Source organism: Medicago truncatula, chromosome 8, assembly GCF_003473485.1.
Source record: "Medicago truncatula cultivar Jemalong A17 chromosome 8, MtrunA17r5.0-ANR, whole genome shotgun sequence".
NCBI lineage: Eukaryota > Viridiplantae > Streptophyta > Magnoliopsida > Fabales > Fabaceae > Medicago > Medicago truncatula.
The window spans coordinates 42782709-42807096 of record NC_053049.1 but is presented as its reverse complement, the minus strand read 5'-3'; the positions used below and the strand labels follow the sequence as shown (position 1 = coordinate 42807096).

Genomic DNA, 24388 nt, shown 5'->3' with positions numbered 1-24388 from the left:
AAATGTGTTTGTTTCGAGGGAAGAAGAATCTTATTGGAATGCAGTTCAAGAAGAGCTAATGGAAGAGACATGTTTAGTTGATCTTTTGCTGATGGGAGCTGAAGTCGTTGAATCACAGAATATGACTCTTTAGCTAACCATTTTGTTTCAAGCTGCATAGTTGAGTTGCAGCCATTTCAACCAATTCATACTCAGGGATCATGGTCATACTTTTAGACTTCATCAATCTAAATCAACTGATGTAATATCTAATGAATCTTCATATTTTCTTCGAATCTTGGCCAAATCAATGACATTCACTTCAATTTCTCCCTTAAAGAACTTCTCATGAAAGATGGTTTTTAACTGCCGCCAATTTAGGAACAAATTGGGTGGAAAGATAGTAAACCAAGTAAAAGAATCATTGGTTAATGTAATGAACTAGGGAAATATTTCAATTTCAAAATTTCATCATTTGATATATCCCTGCACTTTTTTTTTATGCCTAGCCACGTGTTCTACTATGGACTCCCCATATTCACTAGAAAACTATGTGAACTTAGGAACTTTATATCTCAAGAAAGTTCTGTTTGTAGAGCAACATTAGGGAATGGAGACACAAAATAAGGTTTGTTCATATATCCCACATTGAAATCATATCTATTTAAAGCCCTTTCAATCACATTTTTTACTTGGTGCCTCCTAATGTTTTGTCTACTTGGTGAACAACATTGTCTACATTTTGGTTTTGGTTGATTATGGTTACATTTTAAAGAGGAAACTCGAATAGTTTGTCAATTTTAATTTGGGAGCTTTTACGGTGCAGTCATGAAACTGACTTTTTTGAAAAAGTTAATTTTAATCTTAATGTTTGATTTATTTTTAAATTTTTGATTACTGATTAATGATCAATAGTAATTCATCTAGTAATGCTTGCAACATCTTGGACTTACATGTACTATTTTATCATTGACATCTTTAACTTGCAAACAGAGTTGCTGATATCATATGATAGTCTTGAGTGTTACACTTTATGGAGTGTTACACTTAAAACAAGGTAGGATAAAATTAGATTAAGTGTATTCTTGTTAATCTGATGAATTGATGATACTATGGAGACTGAACTTTTGATGCCACTAGACAAACAGTGGGGTGTTACTCACAACACTTTTGATGTTATAGTGTTAACTTGACCAAAAAAGTCATTCTCATGATTTCACCATAGAATTTTCCTTCTAATTTTCCTTGACGATTTTCTTCACTGGACTTGTTTTCTTCTTTTTCATTTTACTTCCTAGATAAACATCTACTTGATAAATTAAACTTATAGTTCTTGTTGTTCTGTTACCTCCATCATTAGGAGAAGGACCTGCTGTATCCTGGGGAGTTTGCGCACATTGAGGCGGATAAATTTCAAGGACAGTCTTCGTGACGCCTCAGGTTAATACTAACGCATTCAATTTTGCAGGTTTACTTTCTAGTTTGTTTTGCAGAATCTGGTTCGGTGTTATTTGAAGTTGCGGTGTTATTCGAAGTTGCGGTTGCTGCGTTATTACTTAAAGTTGCGGTGTTGCGGTTGCGGTTTACGCATGTACAACAATCTTGGAATTTATCCTTTTAAAACTGTGACCGCAAGTTAAGATTTGGAAAATTGGTGGAGTCTTTCTACAAGGGAGATGCAATTATATTTTGTATTGCTTGCGAATTCGATGGCTGGATACTAAGTTTTTAATTGCGAGAGATACATGTGATGGGGTGCAAGTTTCAGTATCAATAATGCAAACTGGCGAAGATGCTAAATGATACCTCGAAACAGGTTCCTTTTGTTTGTTTTAAGTTGTTAAATATTTTTAAGTGCCATTTTATTGTTATTATTATTACGATAGTTTGGTAGTAATGAAGATGGACTTTTGTATGGATTTTAAATCTGTTTTCTACCATTAAAATTGCACTCTTGATCTCTTAAACTATTACTTTGAGCAAAATACGTTTGAAACAAATTATAGTGAAATAAACAGATTGAAATATTTTATTAGATGTGGAATACTTACTATGTCATTTTTGATAAAGTTTAATTTAGTGAAATATTATTTTAGTCTTGGTTCTCATGAATATGTGATATTTATAGTAGGAGAATTCCTTTTTAACATTTTTTTTTGTGTGTGTGTATAAATGAGAACTATAATTTGAGGAATTTTGCTTTGTTGTAAAATATGAGAGTTCCATGCATTTTATGAATTGTATTGATATAAGGCATTCTTGAAAATTTTATGATGAGAATATGATTGTAATAGATTTTACAATTTAAACTTGGGTATTCTATTGTGCTTATTGGAAATTGGTGTTTGTTTAAAAATTCTGAAAACATTATGAACCATTTATTGAGTTATTAATCTGGTACTTGAGCAAATTTTATTATAGATAACTTTCAGAACTCTGATTGTTATAAATATGATCTCAATGTCTTTATATTTAGGAAGATGATATGTGTCATCTGATCATATTAATGTCTGCATGCATCCGTTAGTTTATAGCTTGTTTGATTATCAGCTAGTTTTAATTTTAACTGGAAATTAAGTGCATGTAAAAGAAGGATATGTGTGAGTCATTTTCAGTTGACATATATATGGTTTTGTAAGTGAAAAACTTATATATGAAGCATATTTTGCAATGATCTTGGTGGATATACTCTTAAATAAAATAACAATTGCATGAGTAGCAATGGCATCATAGAATTTACCTTCAGAATGAAGGAGCATGTCCCTGATACCCGTGGTGTAGCTGATGAAAAAGCCAAGTAAGTCTTTTAAATATGCATACTACTCTTTAAAATTAAGAACGTGGTGTAGTAGTGGAAATAGTAGCACAAATTACTATTTATCTTGTGCAAATTTTAAGATATTTTTGATATTGTTGTCACTTGAAAATCATTCAAGCAGACCTGAATAGAAATCTATCTATTTTACGTAATGTGGGGTATTATCGTCTGAAAGTTTTTCAAGCAGACATGAAAAATAAAACTAATCATAAATTTATTTCCCCTTTGTGAAGATGTTGTCGCTTAGTATTTATCTAAGTAGACCTGATGAAGTATATTATAGAAATTAGTTTGATAATATATGAGATATTGTTTACAAAATGAATAAACCTTTGTATTAAAATAATACAAGGATGTCAAATAGATATGAATCCGATAAGAATAATCTGCAAGTAGATTTATCTTATTGATGAATATGTTGTCGCTTAGTAGACAACTAAGCAGACTTGTATTTATTTATTGTTTAATCCGAGTTTATTTTTATAGACTTGATGAAATATGAGGTTAATTGACTTAGAGACGTCTTAGTCAATATATGTGAATTTAGCGGATCCGTATATAAAACCCCTTGGGAAGAAATTTAGGGAAATGAGACATAGCCACTCGAAAACGACAAGTAATGGGAACCCATACTTTGTGATTGGAGATCCCATGAAGAAGGTTCAATGGGTAAAAATAAATTACTTGTCATAAGCCTTTTGGGGGGGGGGGGGGGGGGGGGGGGGGTGGTTGTAGCATGCACCGGATGGAATCACCTATATGAGTGTCAAGTGGGGCCGCTTGCATGAGACCGTGGCGGGTCTCTAGAGCACTCATGAAAACCAGACACGCGCACGGCCTAAATGCGCAACACAGCTATTACACGAGAATTGTGGGGGTGTAATGTGATTATGAGACCTCTAGCATACATCAAGTATATTGGGTTCCATAACTTGCTAAACCAATTCATTAAGTCTCATTAGTCTAGGACGGGTTCCATAGCTTGCTACACCGTTCCGATGCATTTCACTCAAAGGTGACTCATGCTATATATATATATTTTCTTAATTTAAAACTTTTGAAATATGCAGGGGATTGTTGTATATTTTAAATATTTTAAAAGTTATTTATTTTATTTTGATTGATTTAATTTGAAGATTAATTTTAATGACACATATGAATAAGAGGTATGATAAGTCACGTTGTCATTTTACCATGATTTGTGGAACGTCCTTTGAATTATTCTACCTATTTGTTGGGTGATATTTGTTAAACTTAATTATATTAAATGTGTTTTAAGTGTGCCAACTAAGTTTGACTTGGTATTTTACATGAGTAACTCAATTTTTCTTATCCGGTGCGTTACTTCCCTAAAACTTCTCAACTGCTGGTGTATTAATATTATTATTTATATTAATTATAGTGTAAAGGAAATTAGTGATAAGTGGAGTCTATACAATTGAAGTGAAGTTTGGTCTACAGACAATTTTTACTAAAACCTTCTTTCATAAACCAGTCTCTCATCACCTTAAACACTTAGTAAAATTTGTTCTTTCATTTTACATAAAATACCAAGTGCCTGAGTTACCTTGTATCTGGTTATTTCTCGTGTTCTGATAGCCTCGATATGATTATCGACGAGATGAACCTGTTGTACTCTGGGGGAGTTGCACAATTCTGCGGATAATTCCTTAGTTCAGTGACATAGTCACGCCTCAGGTTTTACGTTTTATTTTATTATTTTGCAGGTTGTGATCCTTCAGTCATCCGCGATGAACAGTTGGTAACACTCTTTTCCTTTGTATATGATTTTCTATGTAAGTTTGGCACACAAGCTTGATATATTGAATGAAGAAGCCCGAGTAAACAGCTTAAATCACGCTGAGAAATTAGCCATTACAATATCTATTGTCGTTGTGAATCGATTCACAATTCACTTAAATTAATTAGGAAAGAGAAACATTTTAGAAATTGATTAGACATTGACGAGTACATGTTTTATTAACTAAACAAAAGATAAAAACACAATTAATAAATTGATAGTTTTAAATAAATAAATAAAATCAATCTTGAGTATTAAATTAATCACACATAATTGAATTTCTCTCATTTCTCATGAATGAAACATGACACTTGGAGTCATGCGTATAAAAATATCTTGCAAAAAATGCATATCTATTTTATGATTGATATATTAAATATGACTCTTTGATTCATGCATGTTCATAATATAATGGATATTATATATATATATATATATATATATTGGAAATACAAGGTGATTGTAAATTTTAACCTCTATTACAATTATGTATTATGTATATATTATCTACCAAATAATTAATATTTTTCTTAAAATAATTGCACAAAAATTTGTAACATATTAGATGCGCAAATCATAAATTATATCAGTTACCATTTTGAAATTTGACGAGAAAGTTCAACAATATTAATTATTTATCTGGTCTTTTATTTGTCTTCATCTATTTTTGCATTTCTTTTTTTCTTTTTTCTTTTTGCACACCGTAAAATAAAAGAAACTTTTGCAAACATATCGGTGCCAAAACCATTATTATATAAATATTACCGTATATTATTATTAAAAATTTAGTGTCACTTTAAGTATTTAAATATTTTCTTTTACATTCATTATATTTAACTTTATCAAAACAATCTTTCCACTTTTATTGACAAACAACGATAAAATAGTAAAAATAATTAAATGAAGAGTAAAATTAGAAGAAAAAGTATTACACCAAAATACAATATTTTTTTATATAGGGTAAAAATAAGATTTTTCTATAGTATCCAATATTATTCCTATTGTCTCTTTCAAAAAAAATAATAAATCCTATTGTATGGGTTGTTTTTCCCATTGTTGTGAATTATTTCTATTTTAATGGGTATAACAATTTTTTTATTTGATAATTTACACAAGTGTTAAATATATTTTCGGTCTTTGTAAATATTTCAAAAAATTTCGTTTTAGTTCCCATAAAAATTCCTTCGTCCTTAAAAGTTTTCAATCATCATTGTTGATCTCTGCTTTTGAGTCTCATGTGCATCATTTAAAATTTTGAATTTTTTCCTCAATCATATTTAGAACATGGTAAGAATCTCTCCCAATTTGAGTGCATCCATTGAAACCAGGACAGAGCTTCACCCTCCATATAGAAGGATGTAATTCGAAGTCGTTGGTCCTCAGAAGTATGGTGAAAATCAAAAAATTGTTTGATTTTGAAGATCCAACCAAGTGGATCTGAGCCATCAAAGCGGGGTATGTCTAATTTAATGGAGGTTGGTAATGGTGTGACTTCAGTGTAGTTGAGGGGTAGTTAGATCTGAGAATTGAAGTGATGTGGTGTTGGAAAGATTGTTAGTTGAGAAGAATTTGGTTAATGGCAGAGGTAAGGTCATCAAGCTGGTTTTGGGAGGGAGAACTCATCAAAACAATGTAATGAAAACACCGATTTGTTATGGGTTTTGATCGTGACAGAGAATAAGAAAGATAAGGATAATAAAATACAACTAACAATGCTAAAAGATAAGAACTTCTTAATACTTTTCTCTGCTCCATTCATTATGCCATCATTACATATATAGTATTGTCCTTACAAATGGTACGGATCAATACATAATATTACAACACATGCATTTCATTCATTCTAATTAACTGTGCCACCTGGCAGAGAGAGTCATCTAGATCCTTCTAGAGCTTTTTAGGGAGAATGTAATCCTTGAGATACTTGGGCCTGTTTCGGTTCCTCTTGGCTCTAAGTTGTGGTATGGGTTCATTCTCAACATCACTTATATCTGGCCCAATTACCGGATCCATGACACCATCATTTCCTTATCGAATACTTCATAACCCCCTCATACAATTCAATTCTTGTGAGCGATTACCCTCTTTTGAACAACAATTTACTTAAGAGAGTATTTGGTGTACCTCCACATATACTGCTAGTTAGTGATCGCAAGATTCATCAAGAAGCAGAAGAAAAACAAGAAGAGGAAGAAGAAAAAAAAGAGGAGGAAGAAGAAGAAGAACAAGAACAAAAAAAAAAAAAGAGGAGGAGGAAGAAGAAGAAGAAAAAAAAAGAGGAGGTGGAGGAGTCGAGTCTCCGCAATGCAATTTTGAAGGACATTGAAAATGCCCTGTCCTCAATGTTGATAGCAGCGAAAGTCGCGGAAGCCGCGACTTAGGCAGCATCTGCCGCGACCGAAGCTGCCAATGCTGCAAAAATGGCGGCTGATCAAAAACATGGAAGGTGGTGGGTCAAGACACTGTTAAAACTTGCGGATAAACTCAATGACCTTAGTCTTCACATAGCCGTCGTTGTTGTAAGTTTCTCGGTTCTTGTTCTTTTTTCTTATTTTTACTTGTATTCAATTTGATTGTTGGTGAGTCCATAATTTGTGTTCAATGATATTTTGTGTTCAATGGTATGATTATTAAAAGCATTGTAATATGTCAGTCCATTAGAGTCTAACCAACTTATGGACCGACATAATTTATGGATGCTGATGAGTCCATAATTTCATGATTTTCCTTTTCTGAATGATTAGAAGTATATTATATTTTTGAACTATAACCTCCCATCTAGATTACGCCCTTGATCAATGATGAGTGGAAAAACTAAGCCCTTTTGGATTTTATCGTAGAATTCATGTACCTCTTAATCTGTTTAAATCAATCTTCGTCAAAATAGAACCAAACATACATGAAATAGGTACACGATTAAGTGCAAGAAGAGAATAAAAAAAAAAAGGCAAACAGCACGCTAGTATTAAGATAATAAAATAAACTGTAACATTAAAAAAAAAAAAAAAAAAAAAAAAAAAAAAAAAAGATGTTTTGAGAATTTCCTAAAAAAAAATGTTGAGAATAAGTGCTAGAAAATAATGAAATCCAAAAATTGAAACTCCAAAATAGAGTTATAATGTAAAAAGATGACTCTAAAAACAACTTAATGCTAAACTCAAAGCTTCGCATCTTCATCCCCTGTACCAACTGGTCCTCCCCTCACCATCATGTCCGACACTAGTGTTAGTATGAGATCGCTCTTTCTCATCGTCATGATCTCTGCATAGAAAAAGTAAAACACCAGTGAAAATGAGAATAGATGCCATAAACACCGAGTACATACATGCATGTGGTACCAACAAGATGCCAACCGCACATCTTATGTAAGAGTACACCTCCTCTTACGCACAACTATGTAAAAGTACACCTCCTTTTACATTTCTCGATATGACGATGATGCATGGACATAAGCAAAGACTCCATAATGCAAACTACTCAACATAAACATACAATGTAAAAGTACACCTCCAATTACATTGTTCAACTTCAACAACAATTGCATTATCAATCATTTACATCCACACAATCAATATGTCATTATTCAATTAAGAGTCATCATCAACATATCATAATTCATCAACATGTATTCATTAATCCACTCCAACTATATCATATAGTTCAACAACTTCATATAACTTCTCATAATATAAGTAAAGGAGGAAAATACAACACCTTATGATAAATATCATATTCAATACCTCACAATTACTCACATATCTTCATTCAATCATATAAAACTAATCACAAAAGATTATAAGGTATTTGGCTCAAAGAATCATTTTGATAAAGTCCGTATCAAGTGGCAAACGGCCAACATTGATAATTCCCAAAATAAAGTAACTTATTCAAGTTTGAAAACTCACAACTCAATCTTAATCAATCATGTAATTATGAGCTTAAGCCACTTACAAACTATTAGATATTAGCTCAAAGTATAGCTTAAGTTCGTATGAGAAAACCCAAGTTCACATTTTTCACATTTCCACCCGAAATATCAAGTTTAACATGATTAAGACATTCAACCCACTTTACAAGTCTTGTCTAAGTCTACATGAGCTGTAGGCCCGACTTGTAATCTCATTTAGTTCACAAAGTTCATTTCGACAAAAATCCGAAATTCTCAAAAATTCAAGTTTCAACCCAAAAAGAAAAATTCCAAATTTGAATGAGTAAAACATGTTCCAGTAGATTTAGGAGTTCAAACAGTAGTTAAACAAGTTGAAAGAAGCATTTTACAAAGCTCGGATTGGCCCCTTAAAGCCCGGAACGAAAATTAAAGGTGGCTGAAACTGGGCAAGTTCGCTTAAGCGACCACCTTGTTCGCTTAAGCAAACAAGTTCCAGAAGCTACAACAAAAGTTCGCTTGCTGTTCGCTTCCGGTTCGCTTAAGCGAACCAGTCACATAACCTTCTGTGAATGTTCGCTTAAGCGAACAGTCATAATTCTGCAGAAAAATATTACGGGTTTCAACCATTTTTCACCCAAAATTCCCAATTTTGATCTCTCAATGCCTAAATATGTTTCCAAAGTTTGTTTACAGGTCAAAACAACAAAAAGGGTTCCCAAGAACACATCAAACATGACAACAATTGTCATTTGAACATAACTCACCAAATCAACCCATTTTTACAAAAACAACAACAACTTGTTTCTCATCAACAAATTATGATTCATGAACACCCAAGCCATGAATCATCAACAACAATATCTCTTAACAACAACAACATCAATTAAACATGATTCTCATCATAATTCAACAACAACATAACACAATTCAACAATTTGAGTATAATTCACAATATATCATTTTCGCATATTATGAACATGCAATTTCACCAACAACAATTCAATTATCACTAATTTCATGTATTCAAACATATCATGATAACTAGAGCACGAATTTCAACAACTATGAACAAAGATTCACTTATTCAATTAAGCACTTAATCATGCAATTAATGAAAAATTACAACTAATTGATTATGGTTGAATTCTAACCCCCTTACCTTAGTTAGCAAAAAATCCTAGCCAAAGCTTCACTTTAACTCATAGAATCACCACCACCTCTTAGGTCTTCAAGTCTCTTCTCTTCTAACCCTTTTCTCTTCTCTTGCACTTTCTCTCTCTACCTCTCTCTAAAAATCTTGTGAAATGAAATGTAAACCTATTTTTCTCTCAAGTCTAAAACTTATATAGGCTCTACTCAAATGAGCTTAACCCTAATGTCTTGGTGGACTTAACCCACTCAATCACAATTCTAAAATGTTTATACACTTAACAGTAAAATACTAACAACGGTTACTTACCAGCTCACAACTATTTACCACTATATGTCATCCAATGTTAGTATTTAATGTCATCCAAGTGCAACCCAGCTCACAACTATTTACTACTATATGTCATCCAATGTTAGTATTCAATGTCATCCAAGTGCAACCCCAGTAACGTATACTTACACTTGTATTTAATGTTTAACTAATTTCACCATTTTTTTTTGTTTGACACTGAATCTTGCACTTTGTATTAGTCCAAATCCTTTTTTTTTTGTTGACAGAGTTTCATCCAAATCCTTGTATGATGGATGAGGATTATGATTCATCCAATCTAGCATATATAGGGAGTACTGAGTTCATAACTATTGATGTTTTATCCTCTAAAAAAATAAATAATTCACCGTTGATGTCTTGTAACCTCGGCATTCACTTAAATGAGCCTAAATTCTCAGTTTGATGAGAGTGAGAACTCTGAAGAAAGTGAACCTATCAGATTTCCTCTTTTTAACGTTAATGTTGACAAAAAATGCTCATCAAGGTGTTTGATGATTTAACTATGTAATGAAGCGACAAGAACTGGCAACGAGAATACCAAACAAAGATGAATATGGCAGCAAGCATTAAAAATCAACAATCACAACCTGCTAACTACAAGGAATCACAAGTTATTATGCTATAAAAGGAGTAGAGTTAAAAGACTTGTTCTAGTATAGGAATCATGATGAATGTTTTGAAGTCTAAACTAAATGGAAAAAATGTGAATAAGATGTTTGTCACCTCTAACATTCAACATGCTGAGATGTTTTTGCACACTCAACATGCTGAGATGTTTTTGCTTGTGAATAATAAGATAAATGAAATAAAGTGTAACAAGTTAAGATGTTTTGAAAATAAGTGCTAGTGAGGATTTATATGGAGATCACCCTTTCTCATCCTCATAACCTCTGCATAGGAAAAATAAAACATTGGTGAACATGATAATAGATGTCATAAACACATCAATTCTGATGGGAAGGGAATATATTTATATAAGATTGTTACTGCTACAGTGCACCAATATAGTCCTTCAACATAAATGTTCATATTTCAGATAATTATAATGAATAATTGTTTTAAAAATGGTTTTATTGTTTGGATGGTTGAAGAAAATAGTGACTCGTATTGTGAATCCAAAACAGAAATTCAAGTTGCAATCTCACTCATTTCATAACTAACTCAATTAAGTTTGTTATAGTTTCTCAATATATAATAGGTCAAATGCATCTCAAGGTCTTTAAGTTTTTCGTTTTTTTCAAAGTGGTCTTTTAAGTTTCAAAAGTCCCAAACAAGTCCTTTAAGTTTCAAAAGTCTCAAACAAGTCTTTTTAGTTTTTGAATCGTTTCAAACAAGTCCTTTTAGAGGATGATGGTGATGATGATAGTAACAAAGAGCATTATCCACCATTTGCCATGCCTAAAAAGATGACTAATTTTAAGTGGGTGTTAGAAATCAGATTTGGTACCAAAGATGAGTTCAAGGAAGCAATTACCAACTATGCTATCTACATTAGAACTTGTTTGAAACGATTCAAAAACTAAAAGGACCTGTTTGAGACTTTTGAAACTTAAAAGACCACTTTAGAAAAAACAAAAAACTTAAAAGACCTTTAGACGCATTTGACCTATATAATATAACTAACACAAATATTTCCTTAATACTTTTTTTAAAGATCAAGTAATTTACCTGTTGCCAAGTTGCAGATTAAGATTCAGATACTAGCTTTGATGGTCTTCAAAAAGGCCCATATACACGATCTCTTCTTTAGTTTCTTTGCACTAAATGCATCCTGTTTTTTGTTCTTCTTATTATTATGTGTTACTTCTGAATACTGTCTAATTTTCTCCACAATTAGAACTCCTTGCATACATTCCCTTTCGATAAGCAGAGGGCTGGCACCAGATGCCTTAGACTGACCTTTATTTGAAATCTGCAATGAAGTGGATCCATCGGGATTTTGAAGGGCCCATATCATCAGTTCTTCTTTCTCTGTCACTTTTTTATCAACCAAATCGCCCTCGCAATTTGTTCCATCTGAGCATGTGTATTTTCCATTGACATGGAGAAGTTTACTCCTGAAGTTACCAATATCGACATCCCCATTAGCATATCTATAAACTCCAGATCCATGTATAAGCCCATTTGACCAACAACCATCGAAGACATCACCAGTAGCCCAAGTCATAATCCCTATTCCATCCATTTTGTCTTTTTCCAATTTCCTACGTAAACATCCCCATTTGCAAATTTATAAACTCCAAATCCATATCTAAGTCCATTTGACAAATAACCATCAAAAACATCACCGTTAGCTGAATCCAAAATCCATCTCCCATAATCCATTTTGTCTATTTTCCAATTTCCAGTGTAGACATCCCCATTTGCAGATCTATAAACTCCAAATCCATGTATAAGTCCATCTGACCAACAACCATCGAAGACATCACCAGTAGCCCAACTCATAATTCCTTTTCCATCCATTGTCTTTTTTCCAATTTCCCATGTAGACATGCCCATCTGCATATCTATAAACTCCAAATCCATGTCTAAATCCATTTGATAGACAACCATCAAAAGCATCACCATCAGCCCAATCTCCAGTGTAGACAGACATCCCCATTTGCAGCTCTAAAAACTCCAAATCCATGTAGAAGTCCATTTGACCAACAAGCATCCAAAACATCACCATTAGCCAAAGTTTCTGTCCCTTTTCCATCTTTTTTTTATCATTTTTCCAATTTCCAATGTGCCACCTTCATCCTTCCAAGTTTGGGTGTCATTGCCATGACGACAATTCCTAAAGAATTCACCCTCATACTTGTCTCCTGATGAATATATGAACAGTCCTTCATCTCTCCGTCAACCCAATCACCCTCATATGTTGATCCATCTGACCATTTGCACTTTCCGCTGCCATGACGAAGTTCACCCTTGAAGTTACCAATGTAGACACCCGCGCGCGTTTGAAGAAAACATCTCTTTAAACCTACAGTTTAAAAGAAAGAATGAAATCATAAACATAATAATACATGGATGGCCGCAGCACAGAAGAACAAAACAAAAGAGAATTATATCATGCATTAACATTTTTGTTAGAATAAAAAATTTGCATCACCCAAACAAATACTATAAATCAATAGAACATAAACTGATAAACCATACATGCTTATTGATTTCAAAGTTCATATTTACGGCAGAAACAACAAAAAAAGAGACGATGTTTTGAAATCCATAACAAAATGATTCTAACTAACAAGGGAAGAGAGAAATCCGACAAACTAAGTGGTTTGGGAAACATATGCACAGGTCGTGTTCGTTTAGGACAGAAAACTAGTAAAATACTAACGTTGCTACTTTCTGCTTAGGTCGCGTTCGATTTTTCCGATCTCCTATTCTCCTCTCTGACTTTTCGATTTTTTTTATGACAACCAGTATCCATTGAAGAATGGTGGATAATTTATCCCAACCAATACATATTAACCACATAAGCATATATTCATGAACTATCTTGACCACACCAATAAATTGCTCATATTCATTGGTTGATGGGTAAATTATCCACCATTTTTCAAAGGTAATTTAGAAAAAACTTTTTTTTTTTATTTTTTTTATTTTTTATTGTTGTGGTGGTTGAGGTTTGAACTCCAAATCTTCCATATAAATATGCATTGTCGGTGCTCTCAGCTAAGCTCACTAGAACCTTTTCGATTCTTTTAATCCTAGAGCCGTTGTTATTATTGTTTGTTTAAGCTTTAACCTAAATAATCTTCTTACATTCTTATATATTAAAGTTAACTCATAAGCCCTAATTTTAACCTAAACCCTATTGCATAATTTTACTGTTTTAACTCTAATGATCACACTTAATCTCCTCTTCTTATATATTAAAGTTAACTCGTAAGCCCTAATTTTAACTTAAACCATATTGCATAATTTTACTGTTTTAACTCTAATGCTCACACCTAATCTCCTATTTTCATGAACAACCCTTATGCTCACACCTAATCTTCTTATCTTCTTATATATTAAAGTTAACCAGTAAGCTCTAATTTTAACCTAAATCCTATTGCATAATTTTACTGTTTTAACCCTAATGCTCACACATAATCTCCTATTTTCATGAACAACTCTAATGCTCACACCTAATCTTCTTATCTTCTTATATATAACTCGTAAGTCCTAATTTTAACCTAAACCCTATTGCATAATTTTACTGTTTTAACCATAATGCTCACACCCAATCTCCTATTTTCATGAACAACCCTAATGCTCACACCTAATCTTCTTAAATATTAAAGTTAACTCGTAAGCCCTAATTTTAACCTAAACCCTATTGCATAATTTTACTATTTTAACCCTAATGCTCACACCTAATCTCCTATTTTCATGAACAACCCTAATACTCACACCTAATCTTCTTATCTTCTTATATATTAAAGTTAATCTGTAAGCTCTAATTTTAACCTAAACACTATTGCATAATTTTACTGTTTTAACCCTAATGCTCACACATAATCTCCTATTTTCATGAACAACCCTGGTGCTCACACCTAATCTTCTTATCTTCTTATCTTCTTATATATTAAAGTTAACCCGTAAGCCCTAATTTTAACCTAAACTCTATTGCATAATTTTACTGTTTTAACCCTAATACTCACACCTAATCTCCTAATTTTCATGAAGAATGCTAATGCTCACACCTAATCTCCTATTTTCATGAAGTTATTATTTAAGCTAAATAATAATACTAAACCCTCTATTTATATTCATAGTAATTGGGGTTTGTTTCTTTTTCTTTCCTTAAATCGTGGTTATGATGTTCCCTTTTTTTTTTTTTTTTTTTTTTTTTGCAACAAACAACGATTAATCTGCTTTATCTTTTTGGCTAAAGTGTATTTTTCGCCTTCTATGTTTTAAAATGTTGCGATTTTGACCCCCTATTAAAAAAAATGGCAATTTTGGCCCCCTTCATCTCAAAATTGCTGAGAAGACGCCACGTGTCCCAAAAAAGGGGTCATAATCGCAACTTTTTGTAAAGATAAGGGGTCAAAAAGCATATTTCCCTTATGTTAGGAGGTCAAAAGAGCATATTTCCCTAAACATAGGGAGTCACTTTTACCATTTTTTTTAATAGGGGATCAAAATCGCAACATTTTGAAACTTAGAGGGCGAAAAATGAAGTTTAACCTATCTTTTTTTTCTCCTCTCTCTCACATCTTTTTCTAAAATAAATCACTTTAAAAAGTATTTTATATGTTTGTTACAGTTTTAATTAAAAAAAGTAGTATTTAATTTTTTTTAAAAATAACCTCAAATAAAAAACTAGTAAGAGTAACTTTTCAAAAAATATATTTTTTCATAGTAGAGAGAAAATTTATACTATATTAGAGAAAAATATCTCAACAAATTTTTGATCTTGTCTATTAAATATTTTATTTAACTTTTTTATTAAATTCATAATATTTTATGTAATAGAAATATCTCAACAAATTACATAAAAAGATATAATCTATTTTATGATTTTATCCAAACAAACTAAATTGTTTTTTCAAAATAAGTGATTTTTTACTACGACTAGCGGAAAGATATATAAATTAGGAGAAAACTTAGGTACAATTCCTTAGGTGTTTTTCGTATGGTTCTTAACTAAATTCACCATGATTTCCTCAAATTCATAATTTTCTCAAAGTTTATTATATCCAAAAAATATGTATTTTTAGTTAAGAACCATACGAAAAGCATTTAAAGAATTGTACTTAAATTTTCTCCTATAAATTAATCACTTTTCTACTACACTTTGTAATCCTATGTAAATAGATTACCAATTAATTAAAAAAAATTGGAAATTAAGATTAGAATAAGTTTATTTTATTTTATTTTAAATTGTATAATATTGTTTTTATTGTAGTGGAGTAATTCCGATTTTATTTCATCCAAATAATTATATATTTTGGGGATTGATAATTACATCAAGATCGTTGTTCTTTAGGCACCTAGAATTACTCACAAGCACCTTGAACTTCCGAAAATACCATCAGCAGGAAGTATTTCGTTGCTTTTGAGAAATGATAGTTTACAAGCAATGGAAATCATAGCCTTTTCTCAAATAATGTTTACGACTATTTTGTCTTATATCATCAATCATAGTAAAATTGACGTCTATGTATTTCCATCGCTTGTAACTTATATATATATATATATATATATATATATATATATATATATATATATATATATATATAGTCAGGATTGAGTGTCAACGAATTCGTTAACGTCAAATCACATCCATCGATTTAATTTAATTCAAAAGCTCTTGTTAATTCACTTAATAATGTATGTGAATTATCACCTACATGATCTTTTATTCCATGGTTTTCCATCTTCTTCCTGTGCTTGCACATTCTCAAAGATTTCACCAATCAATTGTGCTGCTTATGAAAATCAAAATCCCACTATTCTATTATAGTGTAGATTAATTGAATCAAAAATTAAAATATAAATATTGTTAACCTAATTTCATATTTCAATTACAAATCAATTATACCACCGTTCATACCCATCATCTCTTGATTTACTGATACATTGAGAATTGGCAGCTATTCAGATGGGCAATTATTTCTCCTTCAAAAAGAAAAAAAAAGATGTGCAATTATTTTTAGTAATTTACAAACTAATACATTCAAATCATTTAAAACAATAGCATTTTCACACAAACCCATCTAGAATACCCCAATTTATTGTCTTCCTCTCCAATAACAAATTTGTCGTAGAATAATAAGCAGTATTAGTGTATCACGATGCAAATTGCAACAGTGTATTGATTCCAGTTTTTCGGTGATTGCAAATTAGGTGAGCCTTATGAAGCATCAGTGTGCATAAATATTAACGTGGGTTAATATGAAGACTATTTTGAGCTTTTGATCAAAAAAAATAAACGGTTAAGATTTTGTGTCAACGAATCCGTTGATACCTGGTGTCAACGGTATATATATATATATATATATATATATATATATATATATATATATATATATATTCATATTGTAGTTTAAAATACTAGGACTTAATCTCTCATATGGTGATAAATTCTTATATAAAATTACCTTGAAATTTTTTTGGATAAGGAGATTTTGCGTTTAATTCTGCTTTTTTTTATTAAGTTATAAACTGAATATGGTCAGATATAATCATAGTAATGATAAATTCTATGACACACTCAAAATTCAAGTGTACCGATACACCAAATTTTAAAATTTATGGTTGTTTTTTGAAAGATTTTTTTTTTTCTTTCAATCATTTATAATTATAATAATTAAATATTGTTTATCAAAAGTGTCTGCGAATAAATTTTTCTGAATTTTTATTACTTTTTTTACAATAAAATATATATATATATATATATATATATATATATATATATATATATAAAGTAGTATGAACCATTTAATACTTAACCTAAAAAGTGAGGAAGCTCCAAATTGTTGTAATATATGCAGGAGACTGACGATCACTGTTTAACTCGTTTGTGTTATGTTAAATCTGATATTCGTTTTGAATTGTTTAAAAGCATGAAAAGGATCAAGGCATTTTTTGAAATTGAGTTGAAACACTTGACCACATAAAGCCTACCCTATGAGAAGAATGAGCATTGATAACTCCATCTGAGCTTAATGAATCAAAGTTTGAACATCATGGTAATCTAGAATCTGAGTTAAATAAAGTTTGTTAAAAGTTGTTCCAGGCAATGTTCGAAATAGGATTCTTCCACGTGTTGACTTGGTTGGGATATGTCAATTACTTGATATATGGATATCCATTACCCAAAATTGTCATTTTTTAAAAAATGGAACTTCTATGGTACACTCACAATTTTAAGTGTACCGGTACTCTTGTTTCACAAAATATATAAATTAAAGATCACTTTAATGAAATAAAAAAGTATTTGTCAATATTTATATTTTAAAAAACATCATTTCATAAGAAAAACCATCATTTCATTGTTTATAAGGATCATATTACAAAATTTACATTTTGTCATAAAAAATAATCAATATTCATTGTTATGAGTAATAAAAATTCTTAAAAATTAAATTTTATTTCATCGAAACTTTTGGTATATAAAATTTAATTATCTTAGTTGTCAATGATAGAAAATAATTATTTTTCTTCAAAAAAACAACTCATTTATTATTAATTTTACGACTTGGTGTACCATAGAATTTGCCCCAAAAAATGTGAGCTTTCGCCCCAATGTGGTCCTATCCGTTAGTATCTAGAGTTGCACCAAGAGATGTCCAATTCACACCAAAAAAAAAAAAAAAAAGCATCACTAAGTGACTTATCAGGACTGTATCTTAAAATTAAAAAACGGAGCCCCCGAAATCATGAACTATGATAAACAGGGCACTAAAAGTGCATTTGAAGTTTAAAACTACAAGAAAATATAAGCAACCACAGTGGCTTCTCTTCAAACTTCAGTGTCACTGTCAGCTTCTTATTCTTCAACTTCTACAACTACTAATTTTGCCTTTTTTTTTTTTTTTTTTTGGACTAAATTTTGATTCTTCTTTTAGTTCTCCAATTTAATGGCCTTCGGGTTTAATCTTATTCTTCAATTTCATTATGGACAATTGTTTAATGTTATTCCTCACCAACACAGTGAGCAACATTTCAAATAAGCATCCCCGTAAGACAACTTCAGTCCATATCACATATTGAGGAGCCCCCTGAAATGACCAGAAATAAGCATTATGAATCAACCATTCTTCATAAATCACATACTTCCATTGAGAAAATCTCTCTAAACACAACAGTGAGAAAATTTGAGAAAGGAGCCAATATATGGACCTACCTTCTTAAACCTTCAAAGCTGCTTTATGGACCATGGTTTCCTTGTGTATTTGATGACAGCTCTTCTCCACAAGATCAAGCAGCTTCTCCAAGTTTGCTGCCCATGAGTTAAGTACATCATTGCTATCCTTTGCTGTTTGGAAACAGACTATTCCCATTGGCCTGTCAATCTTTGCAACCAGAGCCTTGGTAACAACCATATCGGACAGATGCTTCTCAGCTTCCTGAATTATGCATGAGTAATTAATTAGGAACAACCCTTTAAAAAACAAATAAAATAAGATGGAAGGCCAATAGATAGTTACAGGTTTACAACATCTATTTTCACATCCAGGTCAACAATGAAAAACAAATTAAACCACAAGTCCCCTGCTACCTTCACTTTCCAAGGATATAGTTTTTTCTTTGAAACACGAATTCCAACACCATAAGAAAAAGTTACTAAAGTAAGACTAACAGAACAAAAACATAACTAGCATTACACACCTCTAGGCTGAGACACAAAAGCTGTGCAAGTTTCTTCAAAGTAATCCTTGCGTAGTATTTTGATACAACAAGAATATTCTGAAAGGTTTACAAAATTAATACATGTTAATGCTCACATAAATAACTGAAACATAAAAAAAAAAAAAAAAAAAAAAAAAGTGTAAGGAATTCAGTGAATCACATGTTCAATAATTCTCTGTTTCAGATCTTCAGCTGCTTTTTCACTCAAAAACTTTCCAGAGACCATCTCATTGTCAAACTCATTCTTATATGTCTCCCAAAGAGCTGTCCATTGGATGACTTCCATGGTGACCAGCTGCTTCAAAAGTAGCCTAGACACAACATATAACAGGCACACCCAATGACAAGGAATTCTAAACACAATATTTTAACATGATTAGAAAGTATGAAAGATGAAAAATAGGATAACATACTGGAGGTTTGGAATCTCAGATAGATTTCTATCCTCCAAGGTGGAATTTAAAAGACTGGACTGCATCGGTGAATGTGGTGCTAGAACCAAGCACCAACATATTTTCCTCAGGATCTGTATGTAAAGACAATATTCGGAAAAAAGTTATGAATTTATATCATAAATATCGTATAATAGAATCTTATAGTAACAGAGATAGCAAATAAAGAAAGAGAATAGAAAGCTTACAGGAATAAAATCAGCAGGGTTTTCTTTGATGGACGGAATCTCATATATTGCCTTATAGCAGCGGCAAATTTCAAGATAATCATTGTTGTGGGAATAATACCTTACATCACAGACAAAAAACCAAAATAAGAAAAAAAAAGTTTCAGGATCAGCTGTAAGAAATATCATGAACCCCGTACTTGAAAAATATGCAGCATGAAGATAAAATAAACATGCACTCATCTATATGGATTTCACATTCAATGAAGTGGTATAGAAGCATCGACCCAAGTTTAGAAAACTATGGGGAATTTACTGTCACTACTACCATGTTAAAATCACATCCCAAACACAAATAAATAAATTTAAAAAATATAATTCAAATGAACTGAACTATGTGCATTTAAAAATTATTTAATTTGTGGAAAAAACATATTGCAAGAATGAAGGCAGCCTACAGTAGACCCACAAAATGGTGTAAAGCCTTTCTTAAACCATGTCATGACAGGAGCTTTGTAGCGCCAGGTTTCCCTTTACACATAATTCAAATGAACAGGACTCCACAACAAAGCAGCATAAATATAAATGACAATTGATAGGAATTGCAATGTTTACAATCTAAAATGAAAATAATAGACTTGACTTTGCTGAAGAACACATTTACAGAGAATGACATGTTCACTATTTTTAGAACGGTATCAATGGTAAAAGACAAGGAATCCAGATGTTAGGAAGGATAACCGTATCCAGCAAGTTTATTCTAAAGTTCAAACTCGTTTTATATGGCAAATAAGCTTTACATTATCTAGTTCACAGCATTTTAATTATCCTCGTTTATAAAATTCTAAATGGAAGATAAGCTTAACATTATGTCAGAATGTTTAACTTAAAACAGTCAATGATCTCAGACAAAATGCTTTGTTTCAAAATAGTTAAGAACTGGGATGCAGCAGACAAAAATGAAAAGTAGAGATGAAATGGATAACTTTGGAAATTTAGGAATTGGAAAGAAAATAAGTGATTAAAATGTGGAAATGTCTGCAGAAGAATTGATAATTTGATAGAAACCAAAAATATCCAATCACAGTGCAGGATGTATTAAAACAAAGAACAAAAAAATTACGTTAGTTATATAATTTTCATCCACCTCCAACTCTAGTAATCCATAAATACAGTATAATTTAGTAACAAGGCTAATTTAACTCTTGAACGAAGTATCTTGAAGACCATCAAACCAAGAATTAAAACAGTTAATTAAAAACATGTTGGTAGAAGAGAAAGCCACAAGCATGTACTCCAATCGGCACTTACGTAATATAGAACCAAATGCCAAGTATAGAAACAAATCATAGTCCCGTAGATATACATAAAAAGGAGGAGACGTAAATCTTACGATGATCTGATATTCTAGAATATATTTAAGCAAATTTGAATAAACGCAAGCAAGGTAGATTAAGAGAGAATGAATGATTGCAATTTGCAAATAAAAATAAAATTGCAGTCAGACAGACGGTCATTAGCACTCTGCCTTATCTTTGAGATTCTAAAATTAACAGTATAGGACATTCATGCATCATTGTTTGGTTTTTATATTCAAATAGACCAGCATCAAAAGCATATCCTCAAAAGTTAATGAAACTAAAATATCAAAAACCAGGATAATTTAGAGTATCTACACAACATTCAGTTTGTACAAAATAAACTAAAGGAGACAAAAATACAAAGTCAAGCCACAGTACTTGTAACTACTAGTAGATAAAACAAGAAATACTACACTAAACAGGAAGTAAGAAATCAATTACCTAATCATTAGCTCGTAATAAATCTGCTTCAACTCCAGTAGAGATGGAATATCTGCAGGAGCCTCTTCAACCATATTATCACCTTCTTTGGGCTTTTCCTTTTCCTTAGATGCATCTATGTCGAATACTCTTGGACTTATCTTTCTTGAGAGTATTTGGGCACGGACATGATCCTGGCGGTCTAGGCAGAGTCGAACCTACACAATTTAACATAGAAGATTTCAAAATCAGTAACTTATTAACAACATAATTAATTAATAAACTACTATTTCTGTTGTCGCTAAAAAAATGACTCGTACTTGTTCGAGAATGAATGCAATTTTCTCAGTTTTTGCCATGGCACCAAAAGTTTCCACCTGATAAGATTACACATAACATAAGTAAACCAAAGAATAATCTGTACTAATCAGTTACATCCAAAAACGAAAAAAATATATACAAAAAACATAAAAAAATTACAAGTACACACTGACCGCAATTTCTTGCATCAAATCAGCAGCCTCGGCTAGAAGCCCATGTACTTCCTTTATCTTGGCGAGTTTCTTGACCAACCTTGCTCTCTCAATCTCAACGTACATCTAAGAACACAATACAACATACAAATTGGTAAAAGTGTCTTTTAAAATGGATTATGCCATGGAGAATATAATAAAACAGAATGGAGAATCCAAACATAACAACTCACCTTCCCAGCAGATACACTGTTCAATGTCTTGATGAGTTCAATACGAGTTTCAATATCCGGTGTCTCATCAATATATTGCATAGCCTGCTGGACCATCGCTGTTACAGCCTGCGTGCATATACAATAGCCTCATTAGTACCTTTTTGTACCAACTACCAACCACGCAAAATAGATGCAGAAGCTGTACAATAGTGAATTGAATTCTGAAGTTCCTTAAACCCTAAACTCTGTCTAACTGCACAATATTTCATACCAAGAATTCTATAGTTTAAAGCGAACTAAAACCCTAAACAAACCAATCGTTTTAAGCAAACAATTTCCAAAAAAAAAAAAAAACCTAAATCTTTTAAACCTAACGAAAACCCTAATTCCTAAATTTCTAACACAAAAAAATAAAGGCATCAATTTGCAACTGGTACCTGCTTAAGCTGGCCGCGTCGTTTGGACAAAACAACAATCTGGTCATTTAGCGTTTTCCAGGCTTTGGCTTCAAAGCAGAGTTGCAAGATATCGATTGCGGCTTTTCTTGTGCCGACAATTTCGCCGTTTAATCTCATCTGCTTCTCGACGTTGAGAAGTTGCTCTATCTTTGCATCTAGATTCTCCATGTTTGCCTGCAAAACGAATTGAAAAGCAGATATATTACAGGGAGTAGAAAGCACATGCACCGATCGAGAAAGGGGATCTGAAATAGAGAGTACCGTGGTTTGGTTTGGGATAAACAAAGAGAGATCTCTGAATCGGCAATCAGAGAGAAGTTACTTGAAAAGGAAGATATAGTGAGAGTGAGTGAAGTAATGCACAAGTTAAGAAAAACTCGGACCATGATTATTATTACTTTTTTCACCCATGCAAAAATGACAAAAATACCTCTCACTTGAATTATATAATCTGTTAGCAATTTCCAGATTATAAAAATCTTAACTTTTTCGAACTATAATTTTTAGTGTTGTATTTGATGTCAAATGTCTCTACTAACTGTCGTAAAATCTCCGTATAAACTCCAAAACAATTGTAGAGATTTTATGAACGGTCAACAATGACGATGACATCTTAAACATTTCTAAAAACTAAAAAATGTATAAGAAAAAGTAAGGAAAGAGGTGAAGTGAATAATGAAGAAATTTGATGAACATAGAAACTTATTTATAGTCTTAAACGAGTCCTAGATCATAACTACTATCAAATAAAACATTTTCCACCGTCCAAAAATTCATTAAACATACCGCAAACTGACTAAACCTTTGGTGAAACGCAACCGTTCAAATAAATTGGGTGTATTCGAATTTTATAATCTGAAATTGTCTAGAACTAGTTCGAAATATATAATCCAAACAACATCGGATTGTGTTTTTGGAGGGTTTTCATGGCGGATGACATAGAAAAAAAAAATTAAAAAGGCATAAAAAAATAAGTGAACAGCTTAAAACAACACAAACAACGTAATCTTCTATGATGGTGTTCGAAGATGTGCTTTTGAACTTGATCCTGCAGGCATGCCAACTGACATATTTCAATCGGCATGCCAACTAGATCAAGTTCATAATAACCTATTCAGGATTAGATCTGCAACTAGATCAAGTTCAGAAATTCATCACGCTTTGTATCTATCTATCTATATATTTTTGCCAACATGCTGAAGATCTTTATCATGTTGTGTGTTTTGTTGTTAATGAAAACATAAACACTTATTTATAGAGGCATTTGGATGTTGTGGACCACAAAAATTATCGGCGCAATGTGGATCACACAAAAGAATCATATGCTGAATGAGTTTGAATTATATAATTCGAATTGTACTTACACCCTATAAAAATGTGTTTAATGAATGATCTTCAAATTTTAATTCAATCTACGTGTTTAAATGAAATTTTTTTAGCGTAAAGTAAAACATGATGAAAAATTTCAAAATATATCTATCTATTATTGAAATTTCTCATATGTAGCATAAGGTTAAAGGAAGAGTTTTTTTGCGA

At 31.7% G+C, this 24388-nt stretch overlaps 1 protein-coding gene across 1 annotated transcript; it reads right to left on the bottom strand.

Annotated features, from left to right (window-relative positions):
* Window positions 1-18297: 18297 nt before the first annotated feature.
* On the bottom strand, window positions 18298-23260 carry LOC11433744 (26S proteasome non-ATPase regulatory subunit 12 homolog A). The gene is made up of 12 exons (XM_003630106.4): window positions 23114-23260; window positions 22832-23026; window positions 22413-22520; window positions 22201-22305; window positions 22027-22083; window positions 21728-21924; window positions 19947-20046; window positions 19720-19832; window positions 19467-19617; window positions 19286-19363; window positions 18801-19023; window positions 18298-18675 (listed from the first exon to the last, which is right to left on the bottom strand). The coding sequence occupies exons 2-11, from the start codon at window positions 23018-23020 to the stop codon at window positions 18805-18807; spliced, it is 1317 nt and encodes a 438-aa protein (XP_003630154.2). The 5' UTR covers window positions 23021-23026; window positions 23114-23260; the 3' UTR covers window positions 18298-18675; window positions 18801-18804.
* Window positions 23261-24388: the final 1128 nt, after the last annotated feature.